Source organism: Dama dama, chromosome 33 (assembly GCF_033118175.1).
Source record: "Dama dama isolate Ldn47 chromosome 33, ASM3311817v1, whole genome shotgun sequence".
Taxonomy (NCBI): Eukaryota; Metazoa; Chordata; class Mammalia; order Artiodactyla; family Cervidae; genus Dama; species Dama dama.
This window is the reverse complement of record NC_083713.1, coordinates 27,490,066-27,510,426: the sequence shown is the minus strand read 5'-3', so window position 1 is coordinate 27,510,426 and position 20,361 is coordinate 27,490,066. Positions and strand designations below refer to the sequence as shown.

Here is a 20,361-nt window from a genome sequence, read left to right as displayed (position 1 = left end):
AGCCTGGCAGAGCCAGGGCTCAGGAACCAAAGGGACTGCGAAGGCCGTCTGAGGTGAGACGGAAGCAGAGCTCACAAGTAGCCCCCCTGTGAGACGTGTGTGTCCCCTGTGCCCAGCCACCCCGTGAGGCCTGGAAGCCTGAAAGTAGAGACACCCTTTGCCCCTTGCCTCTGCCGGGATCTGACCTCCCGGCTTTTTCTGGCCCATAGGGCGCTGGATCCCGACGCAGAAAAGAGGAGGCCAGATGCCCGGAAAGGGGCCGGAAGGACACGTCTGTCAGGCTACCCCCCAATCAATCAGCAAGCTCCGGGGGACAGTCCCAAGGCGCCGCTGGGCCCCTCCAGAGCCACTCCCACCCAGGCCCATCCAAAACGTGAGGCCCCTGCCTGCCTAATGACCCCAGGCTTTTCTCTGCGACTAGGAGGTGCTGAGGTGCTGAGGGAGGGGCAGGTGGGCTCCGCTGACTCATTGGAACCTGAGAGCTTCTCAAGTCAAACCCCTATCCCACCACCATCCCCAAAGTCCCAAGGCCAGGCGATTAAGGGGCACCTCCAGTGACCATTTTGATCAGTTCACTTCAGAAGAAGGTGGGCTCTGAGCCGCTAATATCAGTTTGGCACCCTCCTCCTGGGCCTCAGACCAACCTCAGCCCCAGACCCCACAGCGAGCTGAAAGAGCTCAGGAAAGCTGCGGGCCCGACGGGCTGCTTTGAAGGATTCCCGCTTCCCTCAAACTCGCCCTTCGACTTGCTTCCCGAGGGGGCTGGCCCTCTGCCTTTGGGGGGCCTTTGCAGCACGCGGTGGGGAGCAGAGAGGAAGGCAGTGATCTGTGTTGTGACAAGCACCCATTTTTCAATTGGTGCTGGTGAAAGATCAGATACGCCAGGCTTTCCGACGCCCTTTAGGAGAGGGAGGGTAAGTTGGGGGGGTGGTTAGTGATGGAGGGAGCAGGGAGGTAGTAGGGGATGGAGCCCGTTACCTCGAGGCTCCTTCAGGGCCTGAGATTGGAGCTTTTCCTCTTCTATAGGCCCCCAGAACCTGGAGCGCTAATGGGGGCGATGGGACCTCGGAGACCTGGATGCTGGCTGGGCAGACGACGGCAGAAGCTAAGGAGAGAGAACTGGTTTCCCTGGGTGGGATCCCGCGGGGAGGCAGGGACCTTTCTAGATTTGGTTTCCCTTGCAAGATGTGACTTTGCTAGAGGGGAGGTTTTGGCAGATTTCCTCCATGCATCCAACTCTGGTACCTCAGACGACAGACAGTGCCCAATGCCTGAAGCCACAGACAAAATCTGTTTGGTCAAGCGGATTTTAATACTTTGAGATATTAGCTTATACTAATTTAATAATCTCTTGCTAACAGTTCAAATAGAGAAATTATTAGTTTTAGCTCAACGAAGGCGGTCTTTAGTTAGGCTCTATTATAATTATAAGCGGTTGTACTTTTAAAAAATGTTAATCTCAATATAGGCCTAATTAATGCTGCCTTGTTACTGACAAGTAGTTCATCAAATATCTGATTCAAAGATTTTCATAATGAGTACATTAATTAAACTATGAATAATCTAAAGGTGGTTATATTTAAACAATACCTCATTATAATGATTAAATACTGATTTTGAATATTATGTCTTAACAATTGTCACTTAGAAAACACAACCTTTCCTTATGTATGAGTCTGTAATGGCAAAATGCAATTTTGGGATTTTTTTCCCCTTGTTCAAAAAATGTGAACCTCATTTTAAAACACTTCTGAAATAGGTTACACACAGCTTAATGATTATCAAAATGACTCTTTTCTGCAAAAAAAGACCCCAAAGTGCGCGTACAGCTGCAAACCCAAGAGGGTCAGCATCATTTCACTGTATTCTCTTCTTGATTACAAGCCGGGCCCATCAAACACAACATAATTACAGTAATTTCAGGTTTATTTATTCTAATGCAGTTTCCCCATCTCTCTGGTAATTATGAGCAATTTTTTCGCCCAGGGAATCTTTTTGCATTAACAAAAGAGATAACGCACTGAAAGCCAAATTTGCTGTGCATTGAGAAAAGGAAAAAAAAAAAAAAATCAAATAGGTGCGAGCTGCCATCTCTGCAATTCTCCGGTACCGGAGCCGGCAAATTGCTTGCAGGTGTATGGAACAAGCTTGTCAATGGCCGGGCCTCCAAATTAGCAAATGCACAGCATCGAAGTAATGAAGACAGACTTAGCAAAATTGCCAAACAACAGATACCTCTTTAATATCTTCTCTCACATACTCGCTCTAAAATGGGTAAGGGTGGGGTGGAGGGGCAGAAGCAACAATCCCCAGCCCCCTCCTCCCTGGTCTTGGGTTTCATAAGCCTGGGACTTTGTGGTCCCACAAGTTGTGGTCTAATTGTGGAAGAAACATTCTCCTAAATCTAAGCAATATTTTTAAATACAAAATTGAAAATATGTTTATAATTCACAACTTTCCTTCATTGCTTAGTATGTTTCATTTTTCTTTCTTTGTTTCTTTTTGCGCTATGCAGCAGGCTGGGTCAGATGGCGCTCCACCTTTCTCTATTCTGCACTAGTTTTAAGAGCCACAAAAAAGTTTTGGAATTTCCTCTACCTGCATGCGGAGAAGTATGAGTTTATTCTTAGAGTCATCTGATGTAGAAAATAACCAAATCTCTCCCCTTGAAGAAATCATCCATTTCTGTCACCTAAGGAAAGGCAGGTCTGGGAGCTGGATGTAAAACCCGAGATACGCGATCCCAAGAAAAAGTGGGAGGAAAGAAGCAATCCCGGCCCCTAGTTACATATTTTTATCTTGCTACCCATGACTTGCAGTCTATATCTTTAAAAAAAAGATTTCAAAATTCTCCGTCTTTTGTCATCTCACTGCCTGGGTTAAACATCCCTAAATCAGAGGCTAAAGCGAACTTTTCTGCTCTTCATCCCTCATGGCCATAGAAATCTCTATCAAATGCAGAGAGTAAGGGTCTCTCTCTCTCATGACTCGAAGAAACCCTCCTTCCGTCCCAGCTCCACAACAAACCCCAATTCCGTGTTGGCTGGCAAACGGTTCTAAAGGGTATTTTACCCAGGCTCAAGAAACTGTCACCCCCCACCCACTTCTTTCCTTACCCCCGCCCTCATTCCCCAACCTTCAGGGATTAACACTTCCTGAAACATCAAGTGTTTTTATAAAAAGGAAAAAAAATAATCCTGACAAAGCTGACAAGAAGTTTTGATGGAAGAATTAGCTGGTGCATACATAATCACTCCCCCACCCTCCTACTCCCGGAGTGGGAGCCGCTGCGGCGGGTGCAGCTCAGCCTTCCAACCCTCTGAAAAATGAAACCGGTTTCCACCCTTACCTTCTTCAGTGTCAATTTCAGACAATCTGGACACAATCTTTGCTACATCAAATCAAAAGGGTCGAAGGCGGCTTTTGGCTGGGAGAATGACAGGAAAGAAAAGGCAAAAATGAAAAAAAAAAAAACCAACAAAAAAGAAAAACAGGAAATACAAAACCGACCAAAGCAGAGCAAAACAAAACCAGAAAACCAAAAAGAATCCCCCAGCCCCATCCTCCTATCCTGAGGTAAAGAGTGGAAAGAGGTCCCCAGGACCAGGAGCCTGCGAGCGCTGGAGGCTTTTTGCAGCGCTGCGCTTGCAGAATAGGACTGAAAATTTCGGCTATATAGCCTCTGTCTTTATAGCTGATGAAAAAAATTGCAGATTATTAGCATAAATGTTTACTCTTCATTACGCTGATGACATTGTGCACTCGAGATCTTGGTAATCTTTGGGAAAATTATGAGTAATTTTTAAAAATTTTAAAGCAGCAGCAGTTACCATGCAATTCAGGCTAATTCTGCGTAGGCTCCGAACGGATATAATTATCGAGGAGTCAAGATGTTATGCTAAAAACTATGCATTGATATTCCCATTTATTATGTACATACAACTTTGACAATGTTGATGCTTGAAATAGCAGGAAATTGTCTTGCGCAAAAATTACAGTCCATATTAGGACATCTGAAATTGCGAAGAATTATATAGTAATTGCAGGCTTTCAGATGGGAGAGCCAGAATGCTCAAACTAGTGCAAATGTGGATAAAATTACAGATCAGAGCAAAAATTAGGGAAAAAGGGGGTCTGGGATTTTTCAGGTTGGCTATAGGATTCCGGAAGTGTCTAATGCCACATGATTGCTGCAGCTTTAGGGGAAACATTCATGCCTCAAATAGCGCCTTGGCCAGGGTGGCTTTAATTGAATTTCTTGGGCTTTTTCTTTTAATAGGGGCAAATGAGAAAATTGGCCACCCAAGGCAAATTTTCACTGTTTTCCCCTGGACGCGCCGCGAAGAGACTCCCTTTTCCCGCGTGCTTGCTGGCCCTAGCTGAGATGCTCGTGAGGCCGGGGTCCCCGACCCTAAATGTGGTAACTGGGCAAGAAAGTGCCTGAGCCGGATGCCCACCTCCTCCCAACATTTATTCGTTTTTTCTTTCCAGTTCTCTCTTCTTTCCTTAGGCCCCTTTCCCAGATTCTTGCAAACCCCCTCCAGAGCGCAGCCAGGTAGGGCCCTGGAAATCTGCAGGCCGAGTCCAGGGGGCGGGAGGTGGGTTGCGGGGGTAGCTGGCTGAGGAACTGATGTGAGGCGATCATCACCCCAGGACAGAGTGCCGCCCGGTGCCGGCGGGCACGAGCCTGTTTTGGAAGGTCTAGGACGGGGCAAGGGAAGGCTCTGAGGATCCTCGGGGCCCGCCCCGCGACTTCCTCGGCGTTCCTTTGATCTCCACGGCGGAGATAGACCCCCCCCACCCCCACCCCAGCACTCGTTCCCGTTCGGGCGGCGCTCCTCTCGGGCACTGAGACAGCCTGCGACTTTAAGAAGCCAAGGGCAGTGCTGCCAGGAGACGGGGCGGGGCGGGGGCGGGGGTTGCGGCGGCTCCCGCCGGGAGAGAGGCCACCCGGGAACCCGGACGCCGCTCGGAGCAGCCCGCACTCCGTCGGGTTCCAGGGCCAGAAGTCGCCATTGTTCCGTGAGCGACGATTTCGTGTCTAGGGTATCTGAGCCTCCTGGACGACAAAAGGAGGGTAGGAGCGCGAGTACGCAAAGCCCGCCATGTTTGTTCCGTGCGGGCCCCAGTCGGCCCGCTGCGATCACCCTGGCGCACTCCGGCTTCTATCCCGCCCTCTCCCTCGCCTTTTCTCCTTCCCGGGAGTCCTAACCCTTTGGCCCGCAGCCCTGGCCCGCCACGGAGAGCCTTTCTCCACCTTCTCGGGCTCCGCGCCCAGCCTTCAATTCCCCTGCTTCCGCCCTCCAGCTCTCAGCGCTGGCGGAACCCGACCCGGGACGCAGACAGGGGCACCAGGACTCCTGAGGATTCCCCCCCAACCACCGCCCCCTTCCCAAAAAAGGGCCTTCGGGGACTCCCGGCAGTGCTGCGCAGCCAGCCCACGGCTAAGAGGCTGCAGTGTTGGCGGTCTGGCCCGACCCGGAGGACCGAGAGGAGCCAAGGCGGCCGGGGAAAGAAAGGTCTATTGAGAGATTCTGCCTGCGTTCTCACGTGCAGGCGGAGTGGCTGCTCCTCCGAGACCTGCCTGCCTGCGCCTTTCTTTTCGAGAAACACAGCTTTTCCCCCCGCCCCGCCGGGGCCCAGGCCCCGGGGTGGAATGTAACATCTTGTAATGTGGCAATCACTGCCAAACCCGTCCCCTCCAGGGGAACTCCCGGCAGGGGGGCCTCGGAGGGTTGTGGGGCCTCTGCATCCGCCCACGCAGTTGAGTTTGCGGGGGGCGGATGGGAGGCTGGGCAGCGGGTTAGGCTTGTGTAGGGGCGGCGGGGGCAGATCCCAGAAGGGGAAGGAGGCACCCCTGGGGCGGTTTTGGGGATCTCGACCCTGTGAGAGCCACAGTCTCGGGCGATCCTGGTTAGACCCGGCCAGGGGCCCGAGTAATCAAGACTGCAGCAGCGGGCTTCCTTGGTGGTCTAGTGGCTAAGATTCCCGGCTCCCAATGCAGGGGGCCGGGTTCGACCCCTAGTCAGGGACTGCAGTGAAGAGTTTATTGGGGGGAAAAAAAAAAAAAGACTGCAGGATCGCATCCTACCCACCGGCTTACGGGGACACCAAAGTCAAATGCAAAGGGACCACTATTTAAGGAGGAAGAGCGATTCTGTGGTTTCATGCTTGAAGAGGTTTCTGACCCTAAATAGGCTCAAGGCACTGGTGGTCGCTGTCCCCTAACGGGAAAAGACCCGGCGTGTGAAACGTTTCAGCGAGTGCGTGGGACGGGGACGGGGCAGGGGGTGTTTTGGGGAGGGCTGAGTTGCTTCTGGGTTTTTACAGAAGGACGTCAGTGAGGACATCTCTCAGAGGGGGCTTCCTGCTCCTGGACATCATTCTCCTTCCTGGGACCTATTAACAGTGGGGAAACCATCGGACCACTTCCTAACTCCTCTCTTTACCCCCTCTTTTCCGCCTGCTTCCCCCCACTTCTAGGAAAGAACTGTTTGTAAACAAAACTCTAGTCTTCCAGCACTCTCTCCGCCCCCGCCAAACCTGATACTTCCCCCAAACTCGCCCCACAAGTCTCGGAAATCCTTACACAGGACGGATATTCACAATTTTCACAAGTAATCCTGAAAGAAGGCGGAGGGGAAGCCTCCTAAACGATCCCACATTGCAGCCGCGCTGATTAGGCCTGGGATCCGTTCCCTTTCTCTCTCCCCCCTCTCCCCCCATAACAGCCTGGGAGCGGCGGGAATTTGGGGCAGTGGGTGGGGTGTGTGTCTACACCCGAGAAGCACCCGGGGCTGGGTGGCCCGCGGCGGGGCGCGTGCAGGGCACGGGTTGGCGGGGGCTGTTGGCAGAGGTGGCGGGGGGATGCGAGGAGCAGGGGACTCAGGAGCGCCCGGAGTGCCTGCAGTGGGAGTTGGAACGCAGTGCCGGTGCTCGGCCGGAGTTCCGAGCGACCCTGCCGGGTGTGTGTGTGTGTAGCGGAGGGCGTCGGGCACTCCTCACTCTTGGGCTTCCCTCCCCCTGCTTCCCAGCGCTTGTCATATCCTGTCTCTGGCCTGATATTTCACGAGAGCAAATGGAAGGAGATTACAATGAAGATTTATGTGTGTTTCGAGCGGGGCTGGTTTCCCAGTGTAGGGAGCCGGGATCGCCACTTCCCATTTCCATTTTTCATTCGCGCTTTGGGGAGCGCAGTCGGGCGCGGGGGGGGAGGCTGTCTGCGCGGCGGCGGGCTGATCACAGGGCTCCGCGTCTCCTGGCGGGCCGCGAGACTGGGAGAAGGCCTCGCCAGCGCGTCGCCCCCGGCGGGGCTGGAGCCGGCCCCCGCCTCCCCCAACCCGGCTTTGTTTCTCCCTCCACTCACTCCTCCTCCTCCCCGCCCCCTTACTTCTGGGACCCCGGTGCATCCTTTGCTTTCCCTTCTCTTTGCCCTTCTCCTGGTCTGCGGAAACGCCCCCTTCCTCTGGCCCCTGCACCCTTCTGCTCTCTGCTTCAAGGGCTTCCCGGGGAAAGGCACGCCGTGGCCCGGCCCGACCCCGCCGCCGCCGGGTGCCAGGTTCGGTGACTCCGGCGAGTCTGCGGAGCCGCGGCCCACCCCAGAGCTGGGGCCGCCCGCCCTCCCGGCTCCCAGGCTCGCTCATGCCAAGGCCTGTTGCGTGATTCCAACTTGGGCTGACATTCCCTGCCCCGGGCGCTCCGGCGTAGGCCTCTTAATCATCTTGTCTGCTGCAGATCCTCGACACCAGCCAATTTACTGCCCCGTCTCTCCTCGCTGGTTTCAGGAGGGGGAGGAGAGTGCGCGCAAAGGAGGGGAGGGCATAGTCAACCGCAGAAAGAAGGCTGGCACCAGCTACTGGCACTCAAAGAAAGCCACAGAATGTGGCGGTGGGGGGCGGGGGGAGGGAGGGTAGCAGGAATGGGGGTCTGCTAGGCGCCGACTGCTTAGGGAAGTCAGAATCGTGGGGTCAATGAGCTTCATCTCGGGCCTTCCCAGCCCAGAAAAACAATGCAGAAATGCAAACGGACACTTGACTGAGTAGCCTCCCCGCCTTCCCCAGAGCCCCAGCTCCGTGGACCATGCTCTGTTGTAAATCAGATTCGATACAGGCCTCAAATCAATCTGGTCAGAAAAGTCAAGATTCTTCTCAGGGATGCCTAGAAGGTCACCCTTGTCCCACGTTTGTTTTTTTTGGCAGAGATTAGTTGGGGACACACAACAAGGATGGCCTAGCAGAGAGGAGGCCTGAATCTGGCAAGGAGGGCTGTCTGATTTGCCCCCAGCCTCCTCGCCAGTAGACACTGACCGCTTCAGAGGGGGTGGCGAAGGTTCAGGTTCTCATATAGGAAGGGGCCAGTGCTCTCGCAGCCCTAGAATGCAGTTCTCCCACACAAGGTGAAGTTGGAAAGGACTCTGGGTAAAACTCTGGACCTCATAATTGCAGGCAAAAGTAAAACCTCACAGTTTGGAGGCATTGGGGTAAAACTATGCTGTGGTATGCTAAGTCGTTTCAGTCGTGTCTGACTCTCTGCAACCCTATGGACTGCAGCCTGCCAGGCTCCTCTCTCCATGGGATTCTCCAGGCAAGAATACGGGAGTGGGTTGCCATGCCCTCCTCCAGGGGATCTTCCCGACCCAGAGATTGAACTCACCTCTATTACGACTCCTGCATTGGCAGGTGGATTCTTTACCACTGGCGCCACCTGGGAAGCCCATATACTACTATACTGCTAAGCAAAATTTTACTGAGCGTTGACCATGTGCCACACACTGTTACATCATTGCCTGGTTAAATGCTCACAACTCTGACATAGCTATTATCTATTTCATCTTATAGATCTCCAAAAAGCACGGAAGTTTAAGTGGGTAGCCTAAAGTCACCCAGTGATTGAAGTCAAGAAGTTTCCAAGTGTAGGCCTTAGTGCTTTCAAGGAAAAACAAAACAAACTTGTAGTTCTGCAAATTTTTAGGTCTGCATTACACACTTACCCCTGGCCGTTGAAGGGAATGCCAGGAATTAGGGTCACTTCCAAAGCTGGACAGTAGCTGTGTGGGACCCAAGGTGGAAAGCAGAGCTGAATCACGTTTGGACCTTACCTGTCCGAGATGGTGAGGTGGAGCATCTGTGGATGGTGGCGATTACACAGCAATTTGCATCGGGTCTCCGTGGGAACGTGCATGAATTTGTGTCGGCGTGATTCGTATGTGATAGTATGGATGTGCTTGTGAGAGTCACAGTGTGTGACTGCGTGTGTGCTAGCGCAGCCCTGGGTGCCCGTGGTGGCCCCGCATTCCCAGTCTCCTGAGAGCCTGGGTGACTCACTCAGTTCTGCAGTCGGTCAGCCCCAGAAGAGCTGCAGGGCAAACGGACGGGAGGGTCCGAAGTAGGGGTCTGACTCGGCTTCGGCAGGTTCCCCGCGGCGGCGGCCTGAGTGTAGCGCCCGGCCAGCACCGCGGGCGCGGGGGCGGCTGAGACCGCCCAGACGCGGGGCTGTGGCGCTGGCGCCGGCGCCGGAGGGGCCGGGCGGCGCTGAGTGACTCACCGCGCCGAGAGCTGGCGAACCTCGAGCCGGGACTCGCATGCGGGCAGAGCGGGAGCCCTCGCGGCGGCCCTGCGCTGAGTGCGCCTGTCCTCGCCCCGCCGCCCCTCACCGCAGCTCGCAGCCTCGGATGGATGTCAATGACACTGTCACTCTTGACCCACCCAGTTCCCCCCCGGCGGCAGCTCGAGCTTCCAGGTTGTGACACCAAGGAAAAAGTGCACACATCCAATGAAAACAATAATTTATTTAAATAATCTCTTCATATTGTAAAATCAACATTAAGAGCATGTTGTTTTCATAATAAATAACCCCAAAATACCTTTCATTTCAAGGACAAAGACTTTAGGAGAAGATAAATCCAAATCAGTAGCTTAAACTGAGAAAATCTTTCAAGGGAAAAAGAAAACGGAGGGGTGCTGAGGTCACTGCTAAACCGCAGTTTTCACAAGTGGGGGTTTACAAAAAAATGTCTGAAAAGATGAGTATGTTTATACGAATAAATCAGTGGGAAAATCTGCACAGACACGTTTATTTACAAACGCTATGTCCAAGTCCAGGCTAATAATCCTGAATAGGTTTTAAAAAAGATAATTTAAACACATTTTTTTTTTTTTTTTGCAGTGTCCACATATTAAAAAATCGTTTTTCCCCAACATCAAAATGAGGTCATCCGCAAAGGCACCTAAACTTTTAAAAAAATAAAAATAAAAAAACTCCACTGGTGAAGGATGAGGAGAGAGCTAAGGGAGGGAGGGGAGCGTTCCTGGGAGGAGAACTAAGTCGGGGGAGGGACTCGGGCTCCAAGTGCTGGCAACAGCCGGGCAGAAAAAAAAAGCGGCGGGCCGTCGGGGTCAAGGGGGCTTGGGGCGGGGCGGGGGGGGGGTTGGGCAGGCAGGACCCGGGAGGTCAATAACCCCAGAGGACAGGAGCTGAGCCTGGGGGCGGGCGAGGAGAAAGGAGCCTCAGAGGGCCGGGGCAGCCTCTCGGGCGGGGGAGGCGTCCCTCTCCGGGACTCAGCTCGCGGCCCGCGGCGAAAACGGCGCCGGGCTGCCTCGCCGGGCGGGGAGGGGAGGGGAAGCTAGTCTGAGGCGGGGCTCGGGTCGGCGAGGCCGCCGAGGCAGGGTTTCTCTCGCGGATGCCGGGTTTCTCGGCGAGGAGCCCGGCGCGCGAGAACACGCCTTCCAGTCCCCGAGGGTAGCAGGGCCTGGGGGCAGGCCATCTCGGGCCGCCACCTCCGCGAGCGGCGGGTGGCATCCTCGGGCCGGACGGAAGGACCCTCTGGCTCTGGGGACGAGCAATGAGGATAACTGGTCTCTGCACTCAGTCTCTGGCGCGGTCTCCAGGGGTTAGAAGATCGTCCCGGCGCTCACCGGGGCGCCCCCGCCGCCACCGTGGTGGTGATGATGGTGGTGGTGAGGTTGCGGGGTTTGCGTCGGGTGCAGCAGCGGCGCGGCGGCCTGCAGGTGCGAAGCGGAGCCGGAGGCCTGGTGGTACCACGGGTAGTTGCCCAGGAACGCCGAGGCCGCGCTGCTCGGGCTGGAGCCGGAGCTGCCCGCCCCGCTGCCGCCGCTGCCCGGGCCGCCGCCGCCGCCCCCCATCCGCTGCGGCGCGCCGAAGTCCCAGGAGGCCGGCGCCGAGGCCGGCGGCGAAGCACAAGGTGGCGAGGCGCTGGCCCCCGGGTGCTGCTCCGAAGGGATCTCACCGCTTTTCCACATCTTCTTGAACTTGGATCGGCGGTTCTGGAACCAGATTTTGACCTTTGTGGAAAAGGGACCTGAGCATTAGTGGAGGAAACTCGGCCTGGGATAGGGGAAGAGAGGAAACTTAGGAAGACCGTCGCTAAGGGGCGCGGGGTGGGGGTGGGGTGGGTTGTCAGCCTGGGCAGGTAACGGGATCACGTGCTGCGGCCTCGGAGGCTCTGTCAGTTCCTAGGAGCGGTATTCTCAAAACAACAACGACAATAACAACAAACCGAGACAGCCGATGTGTGTGCATTGAGACTGATGGTGACCGCGGAGGGGGTCAGGAGGGCCAAATGTTGTACCCGCTTAATCAGCAGTGCGCAGAAGGACAACTTGGCACGGGATTTCTGCCCACACTGGCACTTCCATCACATCACCTGGGGGATTTCAGCTTCGGGCGTAAAAGGTTAGGCTGTCCAAGGCGCGGCCTCGAAATCCTTAAAATTACTTAAAAAAAAACCATAGTCCTCAACCTGCCTGCTTCCCGGCCATCCCAGGCCAGTGCCCTCCTCATGCCTCCCAGGCCGTGAACCCTCACCTGAGTCTGGGTGAGGCCCAGGGACGCCGCCAGCTCAGCTCTCTCGGGAAGTGCCAGGTATTGAGTCTTTTGGAAACGCCGCTGAAGAGCCGCCAGCTGGAAACTGGAGTAGATCGTTCGAGGTTTCCGGACTTTCTTTGGCTTCCCGTTTACTATCCGGATTTCAGGCTCGAGGTCTTCCTTCTCTGCAATGAAATGGAATCGTGAGAAATATGCAACCGTAGGAGCCCACGAGTGCCCGCCCGCAGGGAGAGTAAAGTGGAGCTTTGCCTAAGCCGGGAGGCGGGTTATTGGAGACGCTGCTCTGCGCTCTGGCGCAACTTTGCAACGCGCGGACCCACGCCGCCAACGAACCCGGGAGCTGGCCCCTCCTGGGAAGGAAGACCGGCGCAAACCTTGGAGAGAGAAGCAGCAGGCAGTAGGGAAATGAGGCTACCGTGAGGCAAGCACATCGGCTGACGAGGACGCCTGGTGCCACCACCTGAGGTCCCACCACCTGAGGGACGTATCCGGTGACCCTCGGCCGATTGAAGATTTAGGAGGGTAAAGGGCGCGAGGCGAGCAGGGAGCAAGCAATGTGAAAGGCCAGGGCTCCAGATGGATCCCGCCCCAAACATTTTTATCCGCCCCTCTCCCCCCAGTAACTAGACCGATTTGGCACCCGTGATGCCAACTTTAAACTACCAGGTTCGTTGTTGGCCGGGGACGAACTGGTCCCGTAGGGCGCGTAAGAGGTGTAGGCGGCGGTGTAGCCCAGATCGTAGCCGCTCTTGGCTGAATACGGGACGTTGTTGAGGCCGCTGGCGTGGTACTGGTAGGAACCCATGTGCGCGTAGGGCGAGCCGCCGCCGCCGCCGCCCGCCGGGTGTTGCTGGTTGGTGTAGTAGCTGCTGTCGGTAGCTGTGGACACTGGGAGAGTGGGCGACTCCTGAGGCTTGTGGAGGCTGCTGCCGTTGCTGCCGCCGGGGCCAGCGCCGCCGCCGCTCGGGGGCTGCTGGTGCTGGTGGTACGTGCTGGAGGCCGTGATCTGGGTCGAGTGCATATCAGCCACCAGACTGTCAAAGACTCCAGTCATCCTGGCCCGGGACGGCAAAGAGCAGGGGTGGCGGGCCCGAGGGGGGTAGCGAGGCGCCTCCTCCGTCTCTCCCCGTCCCCTCCAGCAGCCAATGTAATTACAGAGGGGGAGGGTGGAGGAAAACAAGAAATGTAGCAACGGTCTAGGCAACTCCTCCTCCGGGGGAGGCGATCACCGTGCACTGCTCGGGACAGCTGCCGCCGGCCGCATCCTCTCTCCGCCTCTCGGGCTGCTCGGCTCCTTGCCCAGCGCGGGCTCGGGCGGGGGGCGGGCAGCGGAGGGGGCAGGGGTGGCGGGGCCTGGCCTGGGCTCCGGGAGGAGGTGGGAGCAGGTGAGCAGCCCTGAGCGGCTTTACGATTGTCTGTGGGGCGGGCTCCTGCAGGGTGGGCATTTAACACTCATCACGTGAGCTCAGGCGACGTCACCTAGCAACGGCCAATCCGAGGCTCCCGGCCGCACGGCTTCTGGCGCCCTGGAACGCCGGACCGGGGTGGGGGGTTGGGGGGCGGTGTCGCAGGGCGGGCGCTGCGGCTCCTGCGGTCGTGGGTGCAGACTGGCTGCTGCCTAAAGTGAGCGGAGAGGCTGGAGGGCGGGGGACGGTGGGGAGTCGAGGTGGAGAACAGAGGGCGTGAAGGCGGAGACGGTCATTTCGCCTCTGAGGAAGAAGAAATGGGGTCTTCCCTCGCATTCTGTGTACAAGTGTCGACCAATGCCAGTGACTCCTACTTTCATGTCCGAGGTCAGCATTCAAATATTAATCGAAATAAAGCGATCCTGAGACCTCGGCCAGTTCCAGCTCCGCTTTTCCTCGAAGGGTCTCACATTTACGGTTGTCAGCCCCTAGGCACTTGACATAGCCAACTGATTTAAATTAACCATAATACCTGCTTCCTAACCAACCCAGAGGGATATTAAGACAATTAATACGGTAATATTTAGTGAACTATTTTCTTTGTTCCTTGAGAGAAAAGCTATATAAATTCAAAGATATTATTGCTAATGATATATTTGAAACCATTTTCCCTTTATACTTTTCTGACACAGCGAGACTCTGAGTAATTACGTGTATTTGATGGCTAATTGACAACCAAAACATGATCCCGGTGATTTCCTCTCTAGGTTGGAAAGCTAGACCAGACTGATCACATGGCCTTTCAAGTTCATTGTAATTCTAAATTCCATATTTTTACGAAAAAAGAAATGGGATAATACTTTGGTGAGAGTGTTGTCTTGATATTACAAATCTTGGTAAACTTACGGAAACAAAAGTTTTATCTCATGTACTTAGGACTTTTTAAAGTTATTTTCAGTTCAGGATCCTATTTGATCCTATCGTTGCAATTTATTTTTCTTTTAAATCTGGTAGCGACTTCTTCCGTATCTGTTTCCTCGTGGTTGGAAACCATGGCCCGGTGTTGAGGGACACTCGCCTGCACTGAACTCCGCAGTTCCTGCCTTGTGGCGCCACCTGGTGGAGGTGATCGTGATTGCGGCGCACCCAGTAGACAGTCTAATGACGCCGAGGCGCCAGCCTCTGAAACCCCCCAAAAGAACAAAATAGTAATTAAAAGCCACAAAATTGTGCTAGTGCGTGCCATCTGAAGCACCCCGTCCTAAAGACATAACAGGTCGCTGAAAGAACTTGTTACAACAACTGCCTAATGGAAAACAAGTTGATACTTTGAAAAATATCTTTGGTTTTCTTCCTCAGAAAAAGCAAGTGTGTAATTAAAACTCCAGCATCCACAGAGCTCACTCTCCGCGGAATAGTGAGGAAGGTAATCCGCCTTCAAATCTGCCTGGATTTAATTCCCAGCCATCCTTTTGGTTACAAAAGGCCCCTAGATGGAGAAGGGTGAGAAGGTTTAGAAAGCCCTGGGAGATGGGGCTCACCACTGGGGCGCAGCTTGCTGCTTTGGGGGCTCCAGTCACAAACTTAACCTCTTGATAGGTAATGAAGATTGCTTTTTGGTGTCTTCATACCACATGACGAATCTTTCTGTCATCACAGTGGTAGCTGTTTTGACCCAAGGTAGAAACTTGTTTTCCTATTGAAAATGAAACACAAAAGATCCAGTTTCCATAGTCTTGACTCTCTCTGTTTCTTTGTTCCCACCAGACTTTTTCATGGTGGTAAGTGTGTGGAATTTTATTACCCGTGAGAACCTGCATTAATGGCATGAAGTCTAGGTCAGCTGAGATCTGGAAAATGGCATCTTCCTGGAAGGAAATATGACCCCAGTTCCCCTTTAACTGGAAAACAAGGGACTTGTGTGTGTGGGAGAAAAGACCAGAGGCAATGAGCAAAGAGAGAGAGGGAGACTGACTCAGAATTTAAAACTGCATTTGGAGAATCAAGTAAAGACCTGAGATGTTAATTCTGATAATCCAGGCACAAATCTGGGTTTACCTAAATTATCTGATCCCTGCACCACAATATGCAAATGATTTCTTCCCTTTGGTCTAAAGTCAGGGAGGCAGTACAGTAGAGAACTGACACTTTCTTCAGCAGTTCAGAGTAGGGGCATGCCTCTCTCCATAATGACTGGAGAGGAGTTTAGTGGGGCTCAGACTGAGTTTGGAGTAATTAGACATGTTTTCTTGCGGCCAAAATTCCTCCTCCACCTCAAGGCACCCTCCTTCCCGTTTTCTGCTTTCAGTTTTCTAGAGAAGCATGGGGGAAGGAGGGGACTCAGTGTCTCTGTTCTGGTCTTGTATGTTCCACATCATCGCTGAGACCGTCCTGCTTTGGATTCCAGGCCTACCAGGGTGTCCCCACGGCACTTTATCTGGTTACGGAGTCTCACCGTCTCCTTCCTTGGGAGCCTTGTGACAACCCTTGCAGACAAGGACGTAATCATCGTTCCCATTGTACACAGGAACACTGAGGCTCCAGGGTAGAAACAACTTCCTTTGAGTTAAGTACACCTCCTTTCTCTGTTGCCATAGTGTAAACCGCAGGGTATTTACTGTAAGCCTCTGTTGAACAGCTGCCGATCTCCGGAAGACAGCGAGCGGCTCTTTGAACAGGTCCGCCGAGCCTAGCTTTCAGTTCCTGCCCCGCCGCCAGCCTGGGTCAGGAGTCCAGGGCGTCCCCAAGTTCGGCGCATCGTGTCTGCGGGACCACTGGGCCTCCGCCACTACACAGAAAGCCAGCTCCGAGGGGTGCCCTGGGGGAGAGGATGCCCCCTGCCGGCAGAGGGTGGGAGCCAGAGGGCCGTTCGTGCGCAGCCAGGACGGTCTCATTGTCATTCGCCTACCTCGCTCGGGGTCACACGCGCTGCTGCTAGACTGCCCCCTGTCCCCACTCTGCCATCGAGGGTCCCAGGGACACGGATTTCCGGGCCGTTGGTCCGAGAGGCATTCTTTCGTGTTTTTGTTCCCAAAGCATTACCTCTAGGGTCCTGCAATTTCAGGTCTTTTGGGAATTCGTTCTAGAAGTCACAGACCTGGGGAGAGGGTTTGGTTCATGGGAACCTCTCATCTCCATCTTTCCAGGACCAGCCTGGCCGTGCTCTCATCCTTGCCCCACTGGCCGTTGCATCTTCTGGGGCACAAGCCTCGCTCAGTCTTTGCACTTCACTAGTGTCCTCAACCTGGTTCCACCCCCACCCCCGCCCCCAGCCCGTAGTGAGGCCTCGAGGGACTCGTGGTGTGGCCAGCCCCTCCCAGCCCCTCCGGTCTGTAGGCAGCAGGGGTCAGAGTTCTTGAATCCCCACATTTTTCGTCTCCCTTGCATAGACTCGAGGAGAGGACATAGCAGACACACTCTGACGGGAAGGAAAAAACCCTCTGGAAAATTCTTCGGGGACGGCGCGTGGGGCCCAGGGTCCGTGCAGAGAGTAGATGGCCTTCGGGTCGCCTGCCCTGGCAGCCCCCAGCCGCACACTCCCCTCGCCTCCCCAGTCTTCACCCACGGACTCTGGCGTTTCCGCACCTTTGGCGGCCCCTCGCCTCACGTCTCCCTCCCCGGCCTTCCCCACGAGCCAGCCAGCCCCGCTGACCGCTTACCGTGCCGGCTACCTTGCCAGCTGTTGGGAGTGCCTGTCCCCCAGGACCTTACAGTCTCGTGGGAAAAAAACAAACAAACAAAAAAACTACGTATTGCCATGACTAGTAGTGATGGCCAGTTCTTGTGCGTTTCGGGATCGCCAAGAGTTCTGCCAAGGACTGAGCCCTGGGAACCGTCTTATAAGGTCGGGACACAATTATCCACATCGCGGAAACCAAGGCTTAGAGAGACTTTTTGGGTTTTTTCTGCTTCAGGAGACGTAGCGGCGTCGGGACTCGAACTGCAGGTCCGGGCCACAGAGGCAAGGCCGCTGTCACCCGAGGCCGAGTTTCAGGCCTGGGGGTCCCGGGCAGGGGCTCCGAGGCGGCGGCGCCAGGGGTGGACTGGCCGGAGCTTCTCCGGGAGCCTAGCCTGCGCCGGCCCTGCCCGGAGGGGCCCCAGCGGACTAGGGAGACCCCCCCGGAACACACTCGAGGGTCCCCATAGGGGGCGCCAGGGGAAGGCGGGCGCCCCCTCCCGCCTCGCCCGCGAACCCCAGCTCCTCGCCGCCGAGTTTGCGCACCTGAGCCCCCTGCTCTAGTGTGTAAACCCGAAGGGCCTGGCGACAGCGAGCGGATGCTTGGCGTTCGCGGCCGCGACCCGCTGCGCCCTGGCGCCGGGTGCTCAGTTCAGCGTGCTTCTTTCTAGAACTTTCAGACCAATTTCCCGGACTACCTTCTAGGTCTTCGTGAGCCAGATCCAAGCCCCTGTCGCTTTATTGCCTATTCGGCGGTTAAGGCAAAGAGAGAGAAAGCGGGGTTTCCTGACCAGACCAGGGCGCCCACAATGGGCGAAGGGTTCCCCGGGCTCGGAGGCGCAGCCAGGCCCGGACACTCGGCAAGGCGGGCAAATGTCAGTGGGCGAGAGAGACGCGTCCTCCTTCCGCGGCTACACGCTTCAGATCTCAGGCCCGGCGCGCTGATGGAGTAAGTCATCCCTCATCCCCACCGCCCTCCCCAACTCCCATCCCCAGCTCAGAACACTGGGACCTTCACTTTCAGCTGCAGCCGCGTGGCATGATAAGAGCTGTGCAAACAGATGGTCTTCAACAAGGGTTAGTCTTGAAGCTGAAAGGAAAACAGTCTCTGACATGCCCTGCCCTCTGCCCGGGGCTCGGTACCGCGGACGCCGCAGGGAATGTTAGAGCCGGGCGAGCTCAGGTGCGGGCGCTCGCGGGCTGCATGCGGGGCTGGCCCGGGAGAGCTACTTTCATTCTAGAACTTTCTGCCCTCTGCGGTGCCCAGCCACGTTTGGCTGCTGCCTGTCTGGTTGAAAGGGCAACTCTTCCCATAAGAGGGGCGGAGGTGAACCCCTTCCTATGCGCACGCCCAAACTCGATGGTCCCCCCCCCCCCCCACCCCGAAGCTCATGCGGGGGTTGTCAGTTATGGCTTTCTTCTCAAACTTACAGAGCCAATTTCGCCTTCTGCCTTACTGATCTGAGACTTTAATTGTTTCGATTCACTTTATTGTCTATTCAGTGGTTAAAGCGTCCCCCTGTTCCCCCACCAGCACCAAATAGGAAAACAACTTGGAAGGGACCTTTGAAACTTAAAGTATCCTTTTGGGTACTCGGATTCCTTTTTCTCCACCCCTGCCCACACCCATCCCTCATCACACACCTCCTGCGGATGCAAAGCGGATGTGCTTGCAGACTCTTTGTCTCTGGAGCCAGACTTTGTTGGGCTGAACCGCTCCTGTTACTGTGTGACCTTGGGGCAAGGACTTCATTTTTCTGTGCTTCACTGTTTGCATCTGTAGAATGCGAGTAATAATACCTTCCGAGGGGGAGGGGCAAAACAGGTGAAGAGGATTAAGGGGTATAAAATAAGTTACAGGGATGTAATGCATAGCACAGGGAATATAGCCAATATGTTATAATAAGTATATAGGGAGTATAATCTATAAAAATGCTGAGTCATTTGTTGTAAACCTGAAACTGACATAATATTGTAAGTCAGCTATACTTAAATAAAAAGCAAAAACAAGCAAACAAACAACCCAGTACCTTCCTCCTAGGATTATTGCCTGGGAATAACACATGTTTTCTTGTCTGCTGCCCATGCATCTGAAGAACTGGGCATTCTCTGGTCTAGGCACTGCAGGTTCTAAGAGGCCAAGGCAAGGGTGTTGCCCGGTTTTCTTATCCAGTGCGTAAGGACGCCTTCTCCAGGCAGAGGGCTGACAGCAGAGGAGGCCTGCTGCCTCCAGTGGACCAGAGCAGTCTGGGGATATAGGCATCAGCCTCCCAATCTGCAGTGCTTAGCCCATGTGTCTTCAGGAGAGGTCAGGAGCTGGGATGTGGGGAGTGCAGGGCTGCCTGCAGCACTGAATTTAGGAAAGGCTCTGAAGGCTGTTCCTAACCCACGTGGCATTGCACTACCCTTATTGAATCCCCTGGGCAGAGCCCCACTGTGCAGAGCCTGAAGTACTTTCCATGTGTGGCATACCCAGGCTGCTTCTACACCTCTCTGAAACTGAAGAGGGGGATGAAGAGGAGCCCTGCAGTTTGTTCATAAGAAACCCTCTATAGCTATGCCCAGCTACTTGCATCCTTTTGAAATAAGAGGAAACATTGTTATTTTAAAAATTGCAAAGTAATTTGTAAGAGAATCAAACGTATTAGAAATATATTGGAGTGGTTTAAAGTATAGACTCTGGGCTCCCAGTTTCTTTCTTTTTTTCAAAGACCATATCCCCAGGCTATCTTTCTTTCTTTTTAAAATTTTTTTTATTTATTTGGCTGCTCTGGGTCTTAGTTGTGGCATATGGGATCTAGTTCCCTGACCAGGGATTGGATTCAGGTCCCCTGCATTGGGACCCTCAGAATCTCAGCTCCTGGACCACTAGGGAAGTCCCCTGGGCTCAATTTCTAACTTGGCCATTTGCTAATTGTGTGACCTTGGGAAAATGACTTAACTATGCTGTGCGTCAATTAGGTGTTTAATCAGAATAAAACCTCGTCATTTGGGATAGTGATGGAAAATTGTGGAATAGACCAAGTGCTGTCTCTCCAAATCTGATTTTTTTGAGAAACATAGCTAGACCACCATTTCCACATGACCCTTGCAGTTAGATTAAAGATGTAATTCGATTTTAGGCAATCAATGGAATAGAGGGAGAGCCACTCGTGCCCCTCCTAGGATGCGACACTGAAGACAGAGTTGACTCTACCCTGCTCCTCTTCCACTGGTTGGAACCAGAATCAACTATGCAGAGGACATGGCCCTAGGGTAATCACTCAGAGGAATCTCTCCTAAGGAATCTTCAGTACTTGCCTTGAATGGTTACCTGGCCAAGAAATAAACTTCTCATATTTTAAGCTACTGACTTTTGGGATTTAAAAAATATATTTATAGCAGCCTAACTACTGTAACTAATATGACCTTGGAGTCAGGATATGATGACTTTGT

At 54.2% G+C, this 20,361-nt stretch overlaps 1 protein-coding gene across 1 annotated transcript; it reads right to left on the bottom strand.

Annotated features, from left to right (window-relative positions):
- Positions 1–10,621: 10,621 nt before the first annotated feature.
- On the bottom strand, positions 10,622–13,096 carry DLX2 (distal-less homeobox 2). The gene is made up of 3 exons (XM_061135454.1): positions 12,508–13,096; positions 11,824–12,008; positions 10,622–11,300 (listed from the first exon to the last, which is right to left on the bottom strand). The coding sequence occupies exons 1-3, from the start codon at positions 12,896–12,898 to the stop codon at positions 10,890–10,892; spliced, it is 987 nt and encodes a 328-aa protein (XP_060991437.1). The 5' UTR covers positions 12,899–13,096; the 3' UTR covers positions 10,622–10,889.
- Positions 13,097–20,361: the final 7,265 nt, after the last annotated feature.